Genomic DNA, 19,460 nt, shown 5'->3' on the forward strand with positions numbered 1-19,460 from the left:
TATATCTTAAGTGAGATACCAAAAGCACTAATGAAACATTCCAACTGGTCTTCAGCAATATTTTGTTCATCAAAAGACACCATGACAGAATAAAAAGGCAAGCCACAGACTGGAAAAAGATACTCCCAATAAAGATATTCAATGAATGTTGTGTTTATTGGAGACATTATTAAAGAACAGCAGAAGTGAAGTTCAGTGGAATTAGAGCTACTGAGGCTGGGATAACAATTCTTAGCTTATTCGTGGTCCACATTCACAGATTCTGCTTATGAGGCTTAATCAGTATTCCTAGGATACTGACCTGGAATTCAATACAGCTCATTTTTCACTTCATCCAGACCTCCAGGACTTAGACCCTCCCCTTGTTCCCAAGTCAACAGAACCATCTGCATTTTTAGCTTCCACATGTGAGGATCTGACAACCTGGTGGACTGTGACACCACTGTAATATTTCCAGTTTCAGATCCATCTGAGATAAATCATTCTGCACCATGTTAGCTTTTACCATGTCAGCTCCTCCTTTGGAATACTACTTTGCTCTCATTTACTTTTAAAAGCTATTGACACAGTAGAATATTATTCAGTCTTAAAAAGGAAATTCTGGCACATGCTACAGCACCTTGTAGAAATCTTGATTGAGAAAAACATAGGGAAGAGACTTAAAAGAAATGGAAGAATCTTAAGAAAACAATGATTGTGCTCAAGCCATGATAAGCATTTGTCTTTTTGGCGACCTGTGGCAAAATTCTAGGGATAGTATAATCCCAGATCTCTCCCACTCAGCCATGAGCCAGGGTCTTGGATTTGTGAGGTTAGAGGCTGAGGAAATATGAAAAGAACCAAAATAAGAACACTGTCCAAGAAATTCAAGCTTGGTTGAAGAGACTGGGCCTCTTTAACTCTGCTGAGTACATTAGATGCAGGAAACATCCAAGTTCTTGAAGGCACATCTTCTGTTCATTTGGCCTTTTTGACTTGTGGCTCTAGCGTGGCACTGATCAACCCACCGCTCTTCTTCCACTCACAGATATCTGCATAGTTGCACATCCGGCATTTCCAGGCCTCCTCCACATCAACCCCTTGAGGCTCTCGGTGGCCCATCCAGTAGGTCATATAATGCTGTACTTTGCTTCTCACCTCCTTCTCTGCAAAGGCCACCATCTCTGTACCTAGCACAGTGGCAGTCCCTTGGTGGACATACTCAATTTTCAGGCTATCAATAAGTGGGAGGTCAGACAGTGTTAGAGACAAGAAGACCAGTTCTATGAGGTCACCCAAGGACTTCACAGAGTAGCCTCCCTGCTGGGCATGCCTCAGCACTGAAGGTCCCAGTGGCTTTTCTGGATCCAGTTTTGTGTGGTGGATTAAGCTAGCAGCAGTCACTTTCCCCTGTACCATGGCATCAAAGATATATTTGTACAGGCTGACTTGAAAATAGTCTTTTTTTTTCTGAGCATCTGAAGGGAGCACAGGGTTCCCACGGGTCTTGAGTTCAGTCAGTTCCAGTTCCCCGCTGGCTGTATAGTGCAGCTCATCAATCACACCAACAAGAAGCACACCCTCCACTTCTGCAAACACTGGAAACTCTCTGATGCGCCCTTCTGACTGCAGGGTAGGAATCATTGATAATATGTTCAGAAACTTAACTGCCCAAGCATCTTCTTTACTGGTGATGGGGATACTCACAAGATCATGAACTTCTAGTTCTCTAGCTAGATGGATGCTGGCACCAGTATCCAAAATCGCTGATTTCTCAGGTGTCAAGAAACCAGAAAACTCCTTTCCATATACCATTTGCTGTTCACACCAGTTCTGAGTAGACAGGTCAGTGACATACAAATATTTCAGATGAAATCGCTCCATAGGTGATGAGACATCCAATCTTCGTTTCCATTTTGGTGACCTTATGAGCTTGTCATCCTTCCCAGGTAATTCATAAGAAGGACCAGGCTTGCTAGCTGAAGCACTTGACTCTTGTGTATCCTCCAGGTCCAAAAGTTCTGAGTCACTCAAGTCTGAGAATCCAGAAGCCTCTTCTGACACCGTCTCCTCTTCCTCAGTCTCTGCCATGGCACAGCTCTGGATTGGGCAAAGGCTGTACACATCATATTAAAGAAATGCATTATCCAAATGGAAAATTTCTCAAAAGCACTTTTGAATTCCAATGAGAAAAAGATTCACAACTAATTATTTATATATAGTCTTTAAAGATGCTTATTAATTTATGAACAATTAATAATGCTATAGAGTTGTAGCACACATGCAGTTTACAATAAGGCTCACTGTATCATCCATATGTGAATACTTGGCAAATATTTTTTAAGTGCAAAATAGTTTTATTCCTAAATCTGGCACTAACATATTATGTGACTTTAAGCAAATCACTTTCCTCATCCTCAATTTCTCCATTTAAAAGGAGATTTAAGGTTTGTCCTTTTTCCTTCAAAGCTCTCCTGGGGCTTCCCTGGTGGCTCAGTAGTAAAGAATCTGCCTGCCAATGCAGGAGACATGGGTTTGATCCCTGGTCCAGGAAGATCCCACATCCTCAGAAGCAACTAAGCCTATGTGTCACAACTATTGAGCCTGTACTCTAGAGCCCAGGAGCTGTAACTACTGAAGCCTGCGTACCCTAGGGCCCGTGTTCCACAACAAGAGAAGTCACTGCAAAGGGAAGTCCATGCACCGTGACTAGAGGGTGGCCCCTGCCGGCTGCAACTAGAGAAAAGCCTGCACAACAAAAAGAACCAGCACAGCCAAATATAAATTTAAAAAAAAAAAAAAAAAAAATATATATATATATAAATCTCTACTGCCTTGGGATATTATTTCATTATTTTAAGTAAATACAGAACACTGTAAATGTTGTACAATGTCTGCCAGTTTATCATGGACTGCTTCTACAATTCCTCTAAATACAAAGTCCTTAGCTAGGAAAACAAATCTCAATACCAAAGTGTTCCATGAGGAAAATCAGCTCTACAGTGACTGTTTCAGGAACACGGTGTGGCAAAATTTAAAAACTAACTACAGATAAATGCAAATAGACCTACCCATATACAAAGTAACAGCATACAGTAGTAGAGGATATTCACAGCAACATGCAGAAATCAGTTGTTTTTCTATTTGAGACATATTAATACTTTACCTTTACTGCCTTTATAAATTCCTCCTAACATTATAGAAATTGATGTTTCTTGCTAAGTTTTATTTTCTCTCCCCACAAGAAATTAGCTTATGATGGAAAACATCTGTCAGTGAACACTCTTAAAATATTACTGTATGAGCATGCTTGCTAAATCACTTCAATCATGTCCGACTTTTTTCGACCCTATGGACTGTAGCCCACCAGGCTCCTCTGTCCATAGGATCCTCCAGGCAAGAATACTGGAGTGGGTTGCCAAGCTCTCCAGCAGGGGATCTCCCTGACCCAGGAACTGAAACCAGTTTGTTATATCTCCTGCATTAGCAGGTGGATTCTTTACCACTAGCACCACCTGGGAAGCCAACAAATATTACTGGATTTTGCTACAAATAATAGTGGATATTGGGAATTCCCTAGCGGTCCAGTGGATTGGGCTCCATGCTTCTACTGCAGGGGGCACAGGTTCTGTTCCTGGTTGGAGAACTAAGATCCCACATGCTGCACTGCACAGCCAAATGTGCTAGACACTGAACCAAGTGCTTCACATTTAACATCTCACTACTTTACTACAGGACAAGTACTCCCTCTCTTTACAACAAGCAATTTCTCAAACGCAGGAGATAGAAAGAATAGAACAATGAACACAATCTAGTTAGCAACTGTTGATATGTTGCTGTATTTGCTTCTTTCAGGTGCTTTTTGTTTTCAGTTTAACTATTTTAATATAAATTACAGGCAGCATAATGCTTCAAATATAAATGCTTCAGCATACATTTCCAAAGAAGACTTTTACATTAACTACAATATTATCACACCTAATAAAATAATTCCCTAATACTCTAGTCCATATTCAAATTTCCCCAAGTGCCCTAAAAACATCTTGACATTGTCCAGATTCCAGGCCTGCCCACAGCATAGTAAGTCAGGCAGCACTTTAGATAAGAAAGGGAGTGGGTTTTGGAATTCTTGAGCCCCTGGAGGTCTGGCCAACTGCTCAGGGTATAATGAAATTCTGTGACTCAAGATAAACAGTATTGTGAAAAGAGTAAAGTAAAACCAGAACTGCATTCGTTCTTGAAAACTGATAATATATCTGTTTGCGGCCTGGATTTTTAAGTGGGACCTCCCAAAACTGCAGTTTGAAGTCTCACCTGTGGAGTGGATGCCCTACCTGGGATCTTCTCCCACCTGGGACTCCAGGCTGCTATATAAGGAGGGACTTTGCAGTGCTGTTTATATCTGGATGTTGGCCAGCCCAACTTGGTGATGTATGTCCTGTTACTTTTCTCTATTGTTTCTTTTGTTTGTTTGTTTGTTTCTTTTCTTTTAATGGCTGTATATTGAAATTAAGTCAGATAATCTCCTATAAAAAATTGAATTGTGAGTAACACGTGGTTTCTTTTGTTAATGAATCCTTCAAACCTGAAATGAAAGTAAAACTTAAAGCAAAATATAAACTGGCACTGCAAGCAGGATTCATGAAGCAAAATGCCACAAGAGATTAAGATTAATGAAGTTTTTAATTCCTGGATGGGAAGATTTGCCTTATTGCTCATTAGCTACTGAATGGGGCGTATCCACCGGATTGCGTGAGAACTGAGACCCCAAAATAAGCATGCCAAAACTTTAGAATTTATTGAATGTTTGCAGCTCATGCCAATTGAGAAAGGATAAGAATGTACTGCCCTGGGTCAGACAGGCTGGATCTACCTCTCTGCCTATTGTAAGGTACATGAAGCCAAATTAAAACTGGCTGAAGAGAAGTCAAAACTGGAGAGAGAATTATGCAATTCGCAAGGACAATTGTCCATGTTACAATGTCAAAGATTTATTTTAGCTGATCAAGTCCATTTTCCAGTTGGTAGCCGAAAAAGTCACTATAAAGGTTGCAGAAACTATGAGCCATGCTGTGTAGGGTCACCCAAGATGGACTGGTCACAGAGAGTTCTGACAAAACATGATCCACTGGAGAAGGGAAGGCAAACCAGGTCAGTATTCTCGCCTTGAGAATCCCATGGACAGTATGAAAAGGCACAAAAATATGACACTGAAAGATGAACTCCCCAGGTCGGTAGATGCCCAATATGCTACTGGAGATCAGTGGAGAAATAACTCCAGAAAGAATGAAGAGACAGAGCCAAAGCAAAAACAACACCCAGCTGTGGATGTGACTGGTGATAGAAGTAAAGTCTGATGCTGTAAAGAACAATATTTTATAGGAACCTGGAATGTCAGGTCCATGAATCAAGGTAAATTGGAAGTGGTCAAACAGGAGATGGCAAGAGTGAACATCAACATTTTAGGAATCAGTAAACTAAAATGGACTGGAATGGGCAAATTTAATTCAGATGACCATTATATCTACTACTGTGGACAAGAATCCCTTAGAAGATATGGAGTAGCCTTCATAGTCAACAGAAGAGTCCGAAATGCAGTACTTGGGTGCAATCTCAAAAATGGCAGAATGATCTGTGTTCATTTCCAAGGCAAACCATTCAATATCATGGTAATCCAAGTCTATGCTCCAACCACTAATGCCAAAGAAACTGAAGTTGAATGGTTTCTATGAAGACCTATAAGACCATCTAGAACTAAAACAAAAAAAGATGTCCTTTTTATCATAGGGGACTGGAATGCAAAAGTAGGAAGTCAGGAGATACCTGGAATAACAGGCAAGTTTGGCCTTGGAGTAAAAAATGAAGCAGGGCAAAGGCTAAAAGAGTTTTACCAAGAGAACACACTGGTCATACCAAAAACCCTCTTCAACAACACAAGAGAAGACTCTACACATGGACATCACCAGATGGTTAATACCGAAATCAGATTGATTACATTCTTTACAGCTGAAGATGGAGAAGCTCTATAAAGTCAATAAAAACAAGACTGGGAGCTGACTGTGGCTCAGATCATGAACTCCTTATTGCCAAATTCAGACTTAAATTGAACAAAGTAGGGAAAACCACTAGACTATTTAGGTATGACCTAAATCAAACTCCTTATGATTATAAGCGGAAGTGACAAATAGATTCAAGGGATTAGATCTGATAGATAGAGTGCCTAAAGAACTGTTGATGGAGGTTTGTGACATTGTACACAAGGCAGTGATCAAGACCATCACCAAGAAAAAGAAATGCAAAAAGGCAAAATGGTTGTCTGAGGAGGCCTTACAAATAGCTGAGAGAAGAAGAGAAGCAAAAGGCAAAGGAGAAAAGGAAAAATATACCCATTTGAATGCAGAGTTCCAAAGAATAGCAAGGTGAGATAAGAAAGCCTTTCTCAATGATCAATGCAAAGAAATAGAGGAAAACAATAGAATGGGAAAGACTAGAGAGCTCTCAAGAAAATCAGAAATACCAAGGGAACATTTCATGCAAAGACGGGCACAATAAAGGACAGAAATGGTATGGACCTAAACAGAAGCAGAAGATATTAAGAAGAGATGGCAAGAATACACAGAAGAACTGTACAAAAAAGATCTTCATGACCCAGATGACCACGATGGTGTGATTACTCACCTAGAGTCAGACATCCTGGAATGCAAAGTCAAGTGGCCTTAGGAAGCATCACTACAAACAAAGCTAGTGGAGGTGATAGAATTCCAGTTGAGCTATTTCAAATCCTAAAAGATGATGCTGTGAAAGTGCTGCACTCAATATGCCAACAAATTTGGAAAACTCAGCAGTGGCCACAGGACTGGAAAAGGTCAGTTTTCATTCCAATCCCAAAGAAAGGCAATGCTAAAGAATGTTCAAACTACTGTACAAATGCACTCATCTCACACGCTAGCAAAGTAATGCTCAAAATTCTCTAAGCTAAGCTTCAATAGTACATGAACTGATAACTTACAGATGTTTAAGCTGGATTTAGAAAAGGCAGCGGAACCAGAGATCAAATTGCCAACATCCGCTGGATCATCAAAAAAGCAAGAGAGTTCCAGAAAAAAAACATCCACTTCTGCTTCATTGACTATGCCAAAGCCTTTGACTGTGTGGATCACAACAAACTGTGGAAAATTCTTCAAGAGATGAGAATACCAGACCACCTTACCTGCCTCCTGAGAAATCTGTATGCAGGTCAAGAAGCAACAGTTAGAACTGGACATGGAACAAGAGACTGGCTCCAAATTGGGAAAGGAGTATGTCAAGGCTGTATATTGCCACTCTGCTTATTTAACCTATAAGCAGAGTACATTATGCAAAATGCTGGGCTGGATGAAGCACAAGCTGGAATCAAGATTGACAGGAAATATCAACAACCTCAGATATGAAGATGATACCATCGTAGTGGCAGAAAGTGAAGAGGAACTAAAGAGCCTCTTGATGAAAGTGAAAGAAGAGAGTGAAAAAGGTGGCTTAAAACTTAACATTAAAAAAATTAAGATTATGGAATCCAGTCCCATTATTTCATGGCAAATAGATGGGGAAACTGGAAACACTGACAGATTTTATTTTTTAGGGCTCCAAAGTCACTACAGATGGTGACTGCAGCCATGTAATTAAAAGACACTTGCTCCTTAGAAGAAAAGCTATAACCAACCTGCTGCTACTGCTGCTAAGTCGATTCAGTTGTGTCTGACTCTGTGCGACCCCATAGACGGCAGCCCACCAGGCTCTGCTGTCCCTGGGATTCTCCAGGCAAGAACACTGGAGTGGGTTGCCATTTCCTTCTCCATTATGTGAAAGTGAAAAGTGAAAGTGAAGTTCCTCAGTCTCGTCCGACTCATAGTGACCCCATGGACTGCAGCCCACCAGGCTCCTCCATCCATGGGATTTTCCAGGCAAGAGTACTGGAGTGGCTTGCCATTGCCTTCTCCGATGACCAACCTAGACGGCATATTAAGAAGCAGAGACGTTACTTTGCCTACAAAGGTCCATATAGTCAAAGCTACGGTTTTTCCAGTAGTCATGTATGGATATGAGAGTTGGACCACAAATAAAGCTGAGCGCCGAAGAATTGATGCTTTTGAACTGTGGTGTTGGAGAAAACTCTTGAAAGTCCCTTGGACTACAAGGAGATCAAAGCAGTCAATCCTAAAGGAAATCAGTCCTGAATATTAATTGGAAGGACTGAGGCTGAAGCTGAAACTCCAATATTTTGGCCACCTGATGTGAAGAACTGACTCATTGGAAAAGACCCTGACTATGGGAAAGATTGAAGACAGGAGTAGAAGGGGACAACAGAGGATGAGATGGTTGGATGGCATCACTGACTTGATGGACATGAGTTTGAGCAAGCTTTGGGAGTTGGAGATGGACAGGGAAGCCTGGCGTGCTGCCAGTCTATGGGGTCACAAGAGTCTGACACAACTGAGAGACTGAACAACAACATGCTCTTTCAATCTAAACAACCCTGAGGCTGACAGGGAAATTAAAATGGAGAAAGTCTTGTTCAGGCTTCAGGAGCAGGAGGGCAGGCCCCTGACCTGGCTTCTGACCTGCATGGACACTGCCCAGATTCAGTGCCTACCCACAAGCATAGTAAGTCAGGCAGCACTTTAGATAAGAAAGGGAGTAGGTCTTAGAATTCTTGAGCCCCTGGAGGTCTGGCCAACAGCTCAGGGTATAATGAAATCCTATGACTCACAAGGTAAAACAAACAGCATTGTAAAAAAAATTAAAGTAAAACCAGAGCTGCATTTTTGCACACAAATATGCGGGAATCCCTGAAACTGCAATGTGAAGTCTCACGGGTGGAGTGGAGGCACTGCCTGGGACCTTTTCCTAATTGGGACTTCAGCTTGCTATTATCGAGGAACTTCCCAGCACTGTTTAAATTTGGATATTGACCAGCCCAATTTGGTGATGTATGTGCTGTTACTTTTCTGTATTGTTTCTATTTCTTTTCTTTAATGATAGTATATTGAAATTAAGTCAAATAATTTTCTATTAAAAAAACCTGAAATTGTGTATAATGAGTTATTTCTTTTGTGAGTAAACCCTTCAAACCTGAAACGAAAATAAGACTTCCGGCAAAACAAACCCTTCATAGGAAAAAAAAAAAGTATGATCAGTCCACTAGTATTTGACTTTGGGTGCCCAGGAAAATAACTTGACATAGAATTTAAGCCGATTGAGGTTATAAGCCAAATTTCCTCCTTGCTACTCTAATGAACAATAAAAGAGATGCATTCACCAACTCCCATGGTAAAAGTTTAACATTTGGTACCTTGAAAATGGTACAAATATTAGTTGTCATTGTACTTAACTAACTTTTAAATAGTCTGCTGCTGCTAAGTCGCTTCAGTCGTGTCCAACTCTGTGCGACCCCATAGACGGCGGCCCACCAGGCTCCCCCGTTCCTGGGATTCTCCAGGCAAGAACACTGGAGTGGGTTGCCATTTCCTTCTCCAATGCATGAAAGTGAAAAGTGAAAGTGAAGTCGCTCAGTTGTGTCCGACTCTTCACAAACCCATGGTCTGCAGCCTACCAGGCTCCTCCGTCCATGGGATTTTCCAGGCAAGAGTACTGGAGTGAGGTGCCATTGCCTTCTCCATTAAATAGTCTAAATTCCCCCAAAGAAAGAAGACACAGATAACTGGAAGAAAAGTTATTTGCAATAAACAAAGGCAATACAATGCTCAGACTTCTGGATATATCCTATTAAGTTATTGCTTTATAGGATACTTCAACAGTAATAAAACACAGGAGCACATTTGCACAAGTGTCTTGAACTACAAGTGGGTCTTAGATAATGATAGTTTCAAAATGAGTAATGTTATTTGGACAGTTAAGTCCCTGAAAGTGGGAGAGAATCTTTACCCTTCATCAAAAAACAAAAGTTAAAAGGCATGACAGTGCACGGTATCCCAAATTGCAGTCTGCATCTTTTTGACAGGAGACGATTTTACATGGTACATAGATCAACACCTTCAGATACATCTTACTACTACTACTACTAAGTCACTTCAGTCGTGTCCAACTCTGTGCGACCCCATAGACGGCAGCCCACCAGGCTCCCCCGTCCCTGGGATTCTCCAGGCGAGAACTCTGGAGTGGGTTGCCATTTCCTTCTCCAATGCATGAAAGTGAAAAGTGAAAGTGAAGTCACTTAGTCGTGTCCGACTCTATCGACCCCATGGACTTCAGCCTACCAGGCTCCTCCGTCCATGGGATTTTCCAGGCAAGAGTACTGGAGTGGGGTGCCATTGTCTTCTCCGCAGATACATCTTAGAATAAATATAAAGCCTTTAAAGCATCTATCAAATGCATAATTTCATATGCAGTGTTTCTCAGTGCAAGTTTGTTTTTTAAAATAAAAGTTAAAAATTAAAAATATGAGAATAACAATAATACAGGTAGTACACAGGTATGGCATAAATAGGTGGTAAGTGAATAAGATGTTTGGGAAACACCAGCATAGTGTCAAGAGTCTGGAGGTCCTACAGCTCTGGATTCTGAATCTGACTAGGTCAATAGTATTTCGTAGTAGGCTACGTCCCTTCCGAGTACTCTTGGGCAAGTTTTTCATTTTACTGAGGCTACTGACACATCTTTAAAATTAGAGTACTTCTTCCAACACCAGCTTCTCTGGTGCTTTAGCCGGTAAAGAATCTACCTGCAATGCAGGAGACCTGGGTTCGATCCCTGGGTTGGGAAGATTTCTTGGAGAAGGGAATGGCTACCCACTCCAGTATTCTTGCCTGGAGAATTCCAAGGACAGAAGAGCCTGGTGGGCTACAGTCCATGGGGTCACGGAGTTGGATATAATTGAGTGACTAACACTTTACGACAGTAGTCAGATGCCCATATGATAGTGTGATGACACACTAGGAAGACATGAGGTAGTGTATCTATTCCCTCTGTCGAATTAAAATAAATTTTAGGAGAGAAAAAACTTCTACTCACCTGGGACTTGGCTGATCTTCCTCCTCACAGGGAAAGGCAGAATGCTGAACTGACAAGTCTGGGGAAGAGAAAGGAACTCTGAAAGACCAGGTCTGAAATTGGAGAATTCAGATTAGCAACCGCCAGACTTGCTGTGGTAAAAGAGCAACTTTTGGTCTTTTCTCACCCGACCAGTCTCTCACACTGTGGTGTTTCCTCCTCTCTGATCCTCACTGCACAGACTGTTGCCCACCCAGATCCTAGGTAATGCTTGCCTCTCTTTACAGGCAAATTCTCCGTAACTTCTTCGTTTTGCCCACACCCTGGATGCAGACACTCGATCCAATCCCTGCTTCCAGCAAGTAAAAGTGTCAACAATAGCGAAGATCTCCCTGCAACTCCAAGGTCAATTTCCTCTTCCAGCCCCAATCTGGGCTCAGAAGCTCAGAAAGAGATCTCAGATGCAGAGGCTTTTCCTCCCTGACGGATTCCTGATGCCTCCGGAACTGCCACTGGCTTTACCACCAATATTCTGACATGGTCGGTACAAGCCCGGACTTGCGGGTCCCAGAAACTTCTGCTTTCAGCGGGGACCTTCCCACCATCCCCAAACCACTGTCTCCCCGGGAGTCTCAAGCATGCCCAAAAGTTTACTGAGCACTCCCTACAAGGTGCTAGAGGAGCGGCGAGAAGGGGATCGCCGGCTTCGGGAAGGGGTCCCAGCCGACAGCAGGGTGTTCCAAAGTGAGAAGGTCCTCAACCCACAGGAACAGACGAGATAAACCGCTACTCCGGAGCCGTTCCCACCCGGAGAAAGCGACAGGGGGACGTCGTAACCGCGGATACAGATCCCAGGGTTCCAAAACGCAACCCCTCAGCCCGCCACCCGCATTCGCCGGCCTTCTTCTAACCCTCCTAACCTTGGATACGCCTCCGAACCCAGGACTTCACCTGCTCCTCTGGAGCTTCGCAACCGCTCCCGGACTCTTTTCCTTTAGGCTCAAGTACTAGTCAGGTCCTCTTTCTTGAAAGGACGGCTTCTCAGGAAAGCCGCCCGGAGACCACGCCCACAACGCCCAGCCCCTGCCCAAGGACCGCCCCCTCCCAGAGCCTCTGCGGCGCCGCTTAGTCTTAACCGGCTTGCGACTCAGACTGGCAAGCGGCTCGCTGCGAATCGGAGTGGGGTCCTGGTGCGGTTATGCGTTAGCGCTGAGCCTGCGCTTTGCCACCTTGGATTCTGTATATTGTTCTTTGCATCTCGCACCAGCTTCCCCACCCGAGAGAAAAGCCACAAACTCACTTTTCAAAGATGCTGGCACTCGTCTCATCAATGTATTTCTTTTTTCTATTTGCTTACTTTTTAGCTAACCCTTTTGTTAGGAAATGTAACACAATTATATTCTGAACTAGAAAGGTAAGTATAATAATCACTGAACAGACATGTCATCATGGAGAGCAAAAATAGAAAAGTGTCGGGCGCTTCACAAATACACTCCCTGCCTCCTTCCTAAGAAGACCAGTAGTCTGACTTTTTTTTCTTTTTAATTTTGGTTTTATATTGGAGCACTTTTGATTAACAATGTTGTCCTAGTTTCTTTTAGGTGTGCAGCAAAGTGGCTCATACATATACACGTATATATTTTGGGAGGGGGGCTTCCCTGGTGGCTCAGGGGTAAAAGAACGCGCCTGCCAATGCAAGAGATCCCAGTTCGATCCCTGAGTTGGGAAGGTTACCTGGAGAAGGACATGGCAACCCATTCCAGTATTTTTGCCTGGAAAATCCCATGGCCAAAGGAGACTCGCAGGCCACAATCCACCCGGTCACAAAAGAATTGGACACAACAACTAAACAACAGCAATTATTTTTCAAATTCTTTTCCCATTAGGTTACTACAGAATATTGAGCAGTGTTCCTTGTGCTATACAGTAGGTCCTGGTTGGTTATCTATTTTAAATATAGCAGTATATACATGTCAACCCCAAACTCCCAATGGATCCTTCCCCCCACTACTTGTCTGACTTATATGACAATCGTTGTTTTAAAAAACACAGTTTTTATAACATATTTGCAAACTTGATTTGTGACAAAGGTGGCCTCACATAGCAATGGAGGAATAAAAGCTGGTCTTTTCAGTGAAGGGTCTGTGACAATAGGGTATCCTTATGGAAAAAAAATGAGACACTTACCTTATTTCATCACAAATATCAATTCCAGGAGGATTTAAGACCTGGATACATTTTGGACTTCATAATAGGGAAATATTTCTTTTAAAAAATACATGAACACTTACTCAGTTGTGTCCACCTGTTTGCGACCCCATGGACTGTAGCCGACCAGGTTCCTCCGTCCATGGGATTTCTCAGGCAAGAATACTGAAGTAGTATTAAAAAAAATGTTAAATAATAAAGAAAACTACAAAGGACATTTTGGATCTGTTGAAGAAGTTAAATGTGACATATATTAGATAATTATATAACTCAACCAATTACCAACATCCTGAGTGTGATTTTGTGGCTGCATAGGAAAACATCCTTGTTCTTGGAAATGGGAAAGTTGAGGAAAATCTTCTTAAGTGAAATAGGAGTGGGCGTTGCTTATTGAGGCTGGAGGTTTCTGCCTCCTCCCAAATGTAACTTTCCTTCACCAAGATGTAATTCCCAATGTTGTGAAAGACCCTCCTCCACTCTTTCACATATGGACCTAGTCTCTTCCAATAGAGTTTGAGGAGGCAGTACTGCTGGGCGGAGTCAAGCAAAAGGGATTGAGAAATGACCACACAGTGGGGAAAACATATGTCCAAGTTAGCTGGATAATGTTCCCCAAAGCTTTCATTCTCAAATTTCTGAAAATATTACCCTTTCCCCAAAAGGCTATCATAAGAAGCCTAGGTTTTTAAGGTCTGTGTGTGTGTGTGTGCTCAGTGGTATGTGACTCTGTGACCCCATGGATTGCAATCTGCAGGGCTCCTCTGTCCAAGGAATTTTCCAGATAAGAATACTGGAGTGGGTTGCCATTTCCTACTCCAGGGGATTTTCCTGACCCAGGGATTGAACCCATGTCTCTTGGGTCTCCTGCGTCGGCAGGCAGATTCTTTACCATTTGCCTCGATTTAAGGTCCATCTGTATACAAAAATCATTGATTTAGATCTTCTACCTCCAGGGATGTCTGTAATCTAGGAAATACTATTAGGCACAAATCATGTTTCCTCTTTCCGTCTTACCTTCCTTGCTCTTTCAGAGCATAGAATTTGTACCTCTAAACCACACTGATTACATTCTTTCATTTAAATGTTTATAAGAGTGTTCTCTAGAATTCCACTGTCCAACACGTTAGCCTCTAGGCACATGGGGCTCTTAAGCATTTGCAATGTAGCTAGACCAAAATGAGATGTGCTGTAACTATAAAACACTGTATTTGTAGATTAAAAAAAAAACTAATAATTTTTATTTCAATTACATGTTGAATTATAATATTTGGATATAGTATATCAAATTAAAGATATTTAAAAATTAATTTTATTTACTGCCTTTCATTATATTTGGTTGCTAGAAAATTTTAAATTCCTTATATGATTTGCATTTTTATTTTGACTCACATTACATTGCTCTTGGACAGTGCTCTTCTTGAGCATCAGAATATAAGGGCAGGGAATTTATCTTACTCAAGTCTTTGTTTGTCACAAGTGCTAGAACAATTATTGATATAATTGTTACATGCTTAAGAGAAACCCACTGATGATATTCTGTATTTGAGAATCTCTTCTTCCCTGTGTTAGGATCAGGCTCTCTTCAGCAAAACACCAGTTTCTGGTAGTTGAAAACAGCATTGCTTAGTTAGAGAAAGCCAGAAAAGGTAGCCCTAAAGCTAGGAATTTTCCACAGTTTATTGTGATCCACACAGTCAAAGGCTTTGGCATAGTAAATAAAGCAGAAATGGAAAATTCTGAAAGAGATGGGAATACCAGACCACCTGAACTGCCTCTTGCGAAATCTGTATGCAGGTCAAGAAGCAACAGTTAGAATTGGACATGGAACAACAGAGTGGTTCCAAATAGGAAAAGGAGTACGTCAAGGCTGTATATTGTCACCCTGCTTATTTAACTTCTATGCAGAGTACATCATGAGAAATGCTGGGCTGAATAAAGCACAAGCTGGAATCAAGATTGCCAGGGCGAATATTGATAACCTCAGATATGCAGATGACACTACCCTTATGGCAGGAAGTGAAGAACTAAAGAGCCTCTTGATGAAAGTGAAATAGGAGAGTGAAGAAGTTGGCTTAAAGCTTCAGAAAACTAAGATCATGGCATCTGGTCCCATCACTTCATGTGAAATAGATGGGGAAACAGTGGAAACAGTGTCAGACTTTCTTTTTTTGGGCTCCAAAATCACTGCAGATGGTGACTGCAGCCATGAAATTAAAAGACACTTACTCCTTGGAAGGAAATTTATGACCAACCTAGACAGCATATTAAAAAGCAGAGACATTACTTTGCCAGCAAAGGTCCATGTAGTCAAAGTTACAGTTTTTCCAGTAGTCATGTATGGATGTGAGAGTTGAACTATAAAGAAAGCTGAGCACTGAAGAATTGATGCTTTTGAACTGTGGTGTTGGAGAAGACTCTTGAGAGTCCCTTGGACTGCAAGGAGATCCAACCAGTCCATCCTAAAGGAAATCAGTCCTGGATATTCACTGGAAGGACTGATGTTGAAGCTGAAACTCCAATACTTTGGCCACCTGATGCAAAGAACTGACTCATTTGAAAAGATCCTGATGCTGGAAAAGATTGAAGGCGGGAGGTGAAGGGGACGACAGAAAATGAGATGGTTGGATGGCATCACCGACTCAATGGACATGAGTTTGAGTAAATTCTGGGAGTTGGTGATGGACAGGGAGGCCTGGCATGCTGCAGTCCATGGTGTCGCAAAGAGTCAGACACAACTGAGCGCCCGAACTAAACTGAAAGCTAGGAAGTTAGGGGACCTGTGTTAAGAATGTAAGACTAAGCCATGCTTCTGCTAATACAGGCCGCCTCAGATGTAGGACATTTGAACCCTTGACTCAAATAGGGTTTATTCATTTATCAGTTCGAAAACCCAGGAGCTCTAGCTTCAAGTGAGGCTTGATCCAGGTCTCAATCAGTGTGATCAGAACTGAGTTTTCGCTCTCCAGTTTTTGGATCTGTTTGCTCTGTGTTTCATTTATATGCAATCTTCCTCCTCTTCCTCTGTCAGTAGCTTCCAGGGCCACTTCCAGGTTTTTGTCCCGTGGAAAAAACAGTCCATTCCCTAATATCTCAAATATAAGTCCAGAAATTGTCCAAAAGTTCAGTTTTCATTCCAATCCCAAAGAAAGGCAATGCCAAAGAATTCTCAAAATACCCCACAATTGCACTCATCTCACACGCTAGTAAAGTAATGCTCAAAATTCTCCAAGCCAGGCTTCAGCAATACATGAACTGTGAACTTCCAGATGTTCAAGCTGGTTTTAGAAAAGGCAGAGGAATCAGAGATCAAATTGCCAACATCCACTGGATCATTGAAAAATCAAGAGAGCTCCAGAAAAACATCAATTTCTGCTTTATTGACTATGCCAAAGCCTTGGACTGTGTGAATCACAATGAACTGTGGAAAATTCTGCAAGAGATGGGAATACCAGACCACCTGACATGCCTCTTGAGAAACCTAAATGCAGGTCAGGAAGCAACAATTAGAACTGGACATGGAACAACAGACTGGTTCCAAACAGGAAAAGGAGTACGTCAAGGCTGTATATTGTCACCCTGCTTATTTAACTTCTGTGCAGAGTACATCATGAGAAATGCTGGGCTGGAAGAAGCACAAGCTGGAATCAAGATTGCTGGGAGAAATACCAATAACCTCAGGTATGCAGATGACACCACCCTTATGGCAGAAAGTGAAGAGGAACTAAAAAGCCTCTTGATGAAAGTGAAAATGGAGAGTGAAAAAGTGGGCTTAAAGCTCAACATTCAGAAAACGAAGATCATGGCATCCGGTCCCATCACTTCATGGGAAATAGATGGGGAAACAGTGGAAACAGTGTCAGACTTTATTTTTTGGGGCTCCAAAATCACTGCAGATGGTGACTGCAGCCATGAAATTAAAAGATGCTTACTCCTTGGAAGGAAAGTTATGACCAACCTAGATAGCATATTCAAAAGCAGAGACATTACTTTGCCAACAAAGGTCCGTCTAGTCAAGGCTATGGTTTTTCCTGTGGTCATGTATGGATGTGAGAGTTGGACTGTGAAGAAGGCTGAGCGCCGAAGAATTGATGCTTTTGAACTGTGGTGTTGGAGAAGACTCTTGAAAGTCCCTTGGACTGCAAGGAGATCCAACCAGTCCATTCTGAAGGAGATCAGCCCTGGGATTTCTTTGGAAGGAATGATGCTAAAGCTGAAACTCCAGTACTTTGGCCACCTCATGCAAAGAGCTGACTCATTGGAAAAGACTCTGATGCTGGCCTGGCGTGCTGTGATTCATGGGGTCTCAAAGAGTCGGACACGACTGAGCCACTGAACTGAACTGAACTGAACTCAAACTGGGGCTATATACTTGTCTTAACCAGAGTCACCAAAAACAAAACAGAGACTGAGGCAAGGATTAGATGCTTTTTTTTTTTTTTTTAGGTACAAACCCAGGACTTCCCTGGTGGTCTAGTGGTTAAGACTTATGCTTCCAATGCAGGGGGCGTGGTTTCAATCCCTGGTCAGGGAACTAGGTCCCACATGCAGTGTGGCGTGACCAAAACACAAAGCAAATCTGCAAATCCACGGTACCAAAGGTAAGAAAAGAAGGAAATGTAGCCAACAACAGTGTGAAGCAAACTGAAGTGGTACAGCACTGGCTATTGTGTCATGTTGAGCCATCGTCTTCCACAGTGATTCCGGAGTAATTTTATAAAATTAAAATCCCATCTAGGAAAAAACCCAATAGGATAAGATCTAGATCATTATTAATAAATTCAGTCAAGAACTCAAGTGTTCATCTAAAATTTCATAAATTTGGGGTAGTATTTGCCATGGTCTGTGTGCAGGTTGAAAGAGAATTTCAAGACATGAGGTAGAATGAAAGGAGAAAAGAGTTTATTAGTGCAGGAGATACTGTTAGAACAGTGGGGCAGCTCAAGGGAAAGCTGACCCCATTTGCAGGCTAGTAGCCAATTTTTATAGCCTCCAGAGAGAGAAAACTCCTCCTGGAAGGGTGGCCTTAGGCAACTGGTTAGGATGCCATAGGGTGGGTAATAGGGTGGGTATTTTACCTCATAGGGGGCCCGGGAAACGGCCAGTGTAGATCAGGAGGCTTATGGCAACAACTGTTATGGGGCTTGATTAATTCTGGAAATTTTTGTCCTGTGACCTTGATAAAAGGCTCCACACCTGTGACCTTGGTAAAGGGCTCCATAATCCCATCTCTTTTTATTTCTGGGCCAAATATTTGGCCTGCTCATGATGAACTGACTACCTACCCCATCTCAGGTCATGGGGACACAGGTCACTGGGAAAGGGATGATGACCATTCCTAGATTCTTCAGGCTTAACAGAGACATCGTGGGGTCCTGGGTTCCATTGCCTGCTCTCTGACAGGGTGCATTTACAGAGGCAGATGAGAGTCCGCAGAATGACAAGGCAGCTTGTTCAAGCATTGTCTGAGTGTTGGTCAGGTGATATTCTTGTTCTGCTATCATCTGGAGATTTATTTGTTGTATTCTAGAAGAAACAAATTTACCAAAAAGTTTGAAGATACATGGCCTGAAGATTAATAGAAGTAGAAAGGCTGCCAAGCGGCTTAGAAGAGGGCCTAGCCAGAACCAGAACGAGACATTGATCTGTGGTATTAAATGTTTCTCTAGGTATGAGAAGATTCAAGAATTGGACTCATGAAAATCTTTACCTTAAAGTATGAAAGCACCTCCCATACAGGGACTCTTGGGGATTTCCCTCCACCACTTGCTTGTTGCTTTCTCCTCAAACCCTCTGCAAACAGGCAAATGGCTATGAAAGCAATTGAGAAACTCTGGCTAGGGTTACCCTCTGGCATGTTCCAAAGGCCCCGTAGCCCACTGCACCCCAGTAGCTGTCACCCAAGTGGGTGAGGGCTCTCCTCTCCTCTTTCTTCCTTAGGCTGAGGATTAGGCCAATTGATCATGTGCTGGCATGGGTCAGGCACTTAAAAGACATCACTGCACCTGCTACTTGAAGACTCCTGTGACAGGATAAGGTGGCCATAGAATGGACCAGGCTACAGGGCATCCACCCTCAGCAAGACAACTTCCATGCACCATGAGGCATATATTGGTTCAAGCAAAACACTAAGCCCACTTCCCTGGCCACCACCTTCCCGGTAGGACTAAAAGACAGATTCCTCAGCCTGTCTTCCCTGTTATTTTCACTTCTCTTTCAGTCCAGATTGATTTACAGGAGCCTAGGTATTGCCTCTGAACCATCCCAAGTGTGCCTTCCATGTTTCAGGA

General features: G+C 42.4%; 2 protein-coding genes across 3 annotated transcripts in view; both read right to left on the bottom strand.

The window, feature by feature from the left end:
• The window catches only part of ZNF684 (zinc finger protein 684), a 30,098-nt gene extending 18,193 nt beyond the window's left edge, over positions 1–11,905 (bottom strand). Inside the window, exons 1-2 of the mRNA XM_027537671.1 lie at positions 11,886–11,905; positions 10,987–11,044 (exon numbers count right to left, since the gene is read on the bottom strand). The gene's annotated coding sequence lies outside the window, so the exon portion shown is untranslated. The remainder of the gene's footprint in view (positions 1–10,986; positions 11,045–11,885) is intronic.
• On the bottom strand, positions 138–12,041 carry EXO5 (exonuclease 5). 2 transcript variants are annotated; one of them, XM_027537673.1, is made up of 3 exons: positions 11,886–12,041; positions 10,987–11,044; positions 138–2,095 (listed from the first exon to the last, which is right to left on the bottom strand). In XM_027537673.1, exon 3 carries the CDS (start codon positions 2,068–2,070, stop codon positions 958–960), a length of 1,113 nt encoding a protein of 370 aa, XP_027393474.1. In that variant the 5' UTR covers positions 2,071–2,095; positions 10,987–11,044; positions 11,886–12,041; the 3' UTR covers positions 138–957. The 2 variants fall into 2 exon arrangements, with proteins under 2 accessions (XP_027393474.1, XP_027393475.1); XM_027537674.1 differs by having other exon boundaries at positions 10,987–11,078; positions 11,886–11,975.
• Positions 12,042–19,460: the final 7,419 nt, after the last annotated feature.

Source organism: Bos indicus x Bos taurus, chromosome 3 (genome assembly GCF_003369695.1).
Source record: "Bos indicus x Bos taurus breed Angus x Brahman F1 hybrid chromosome 3, Bos_hybrid_MaternalHap_v2.0, whole genome shotgun sequence".
NCBI lineage: Eukaryota > Metazoa > Chordata > Mammalia > Artiodactyla > Bovidae > Bos > Bos indicus x Bos taurus.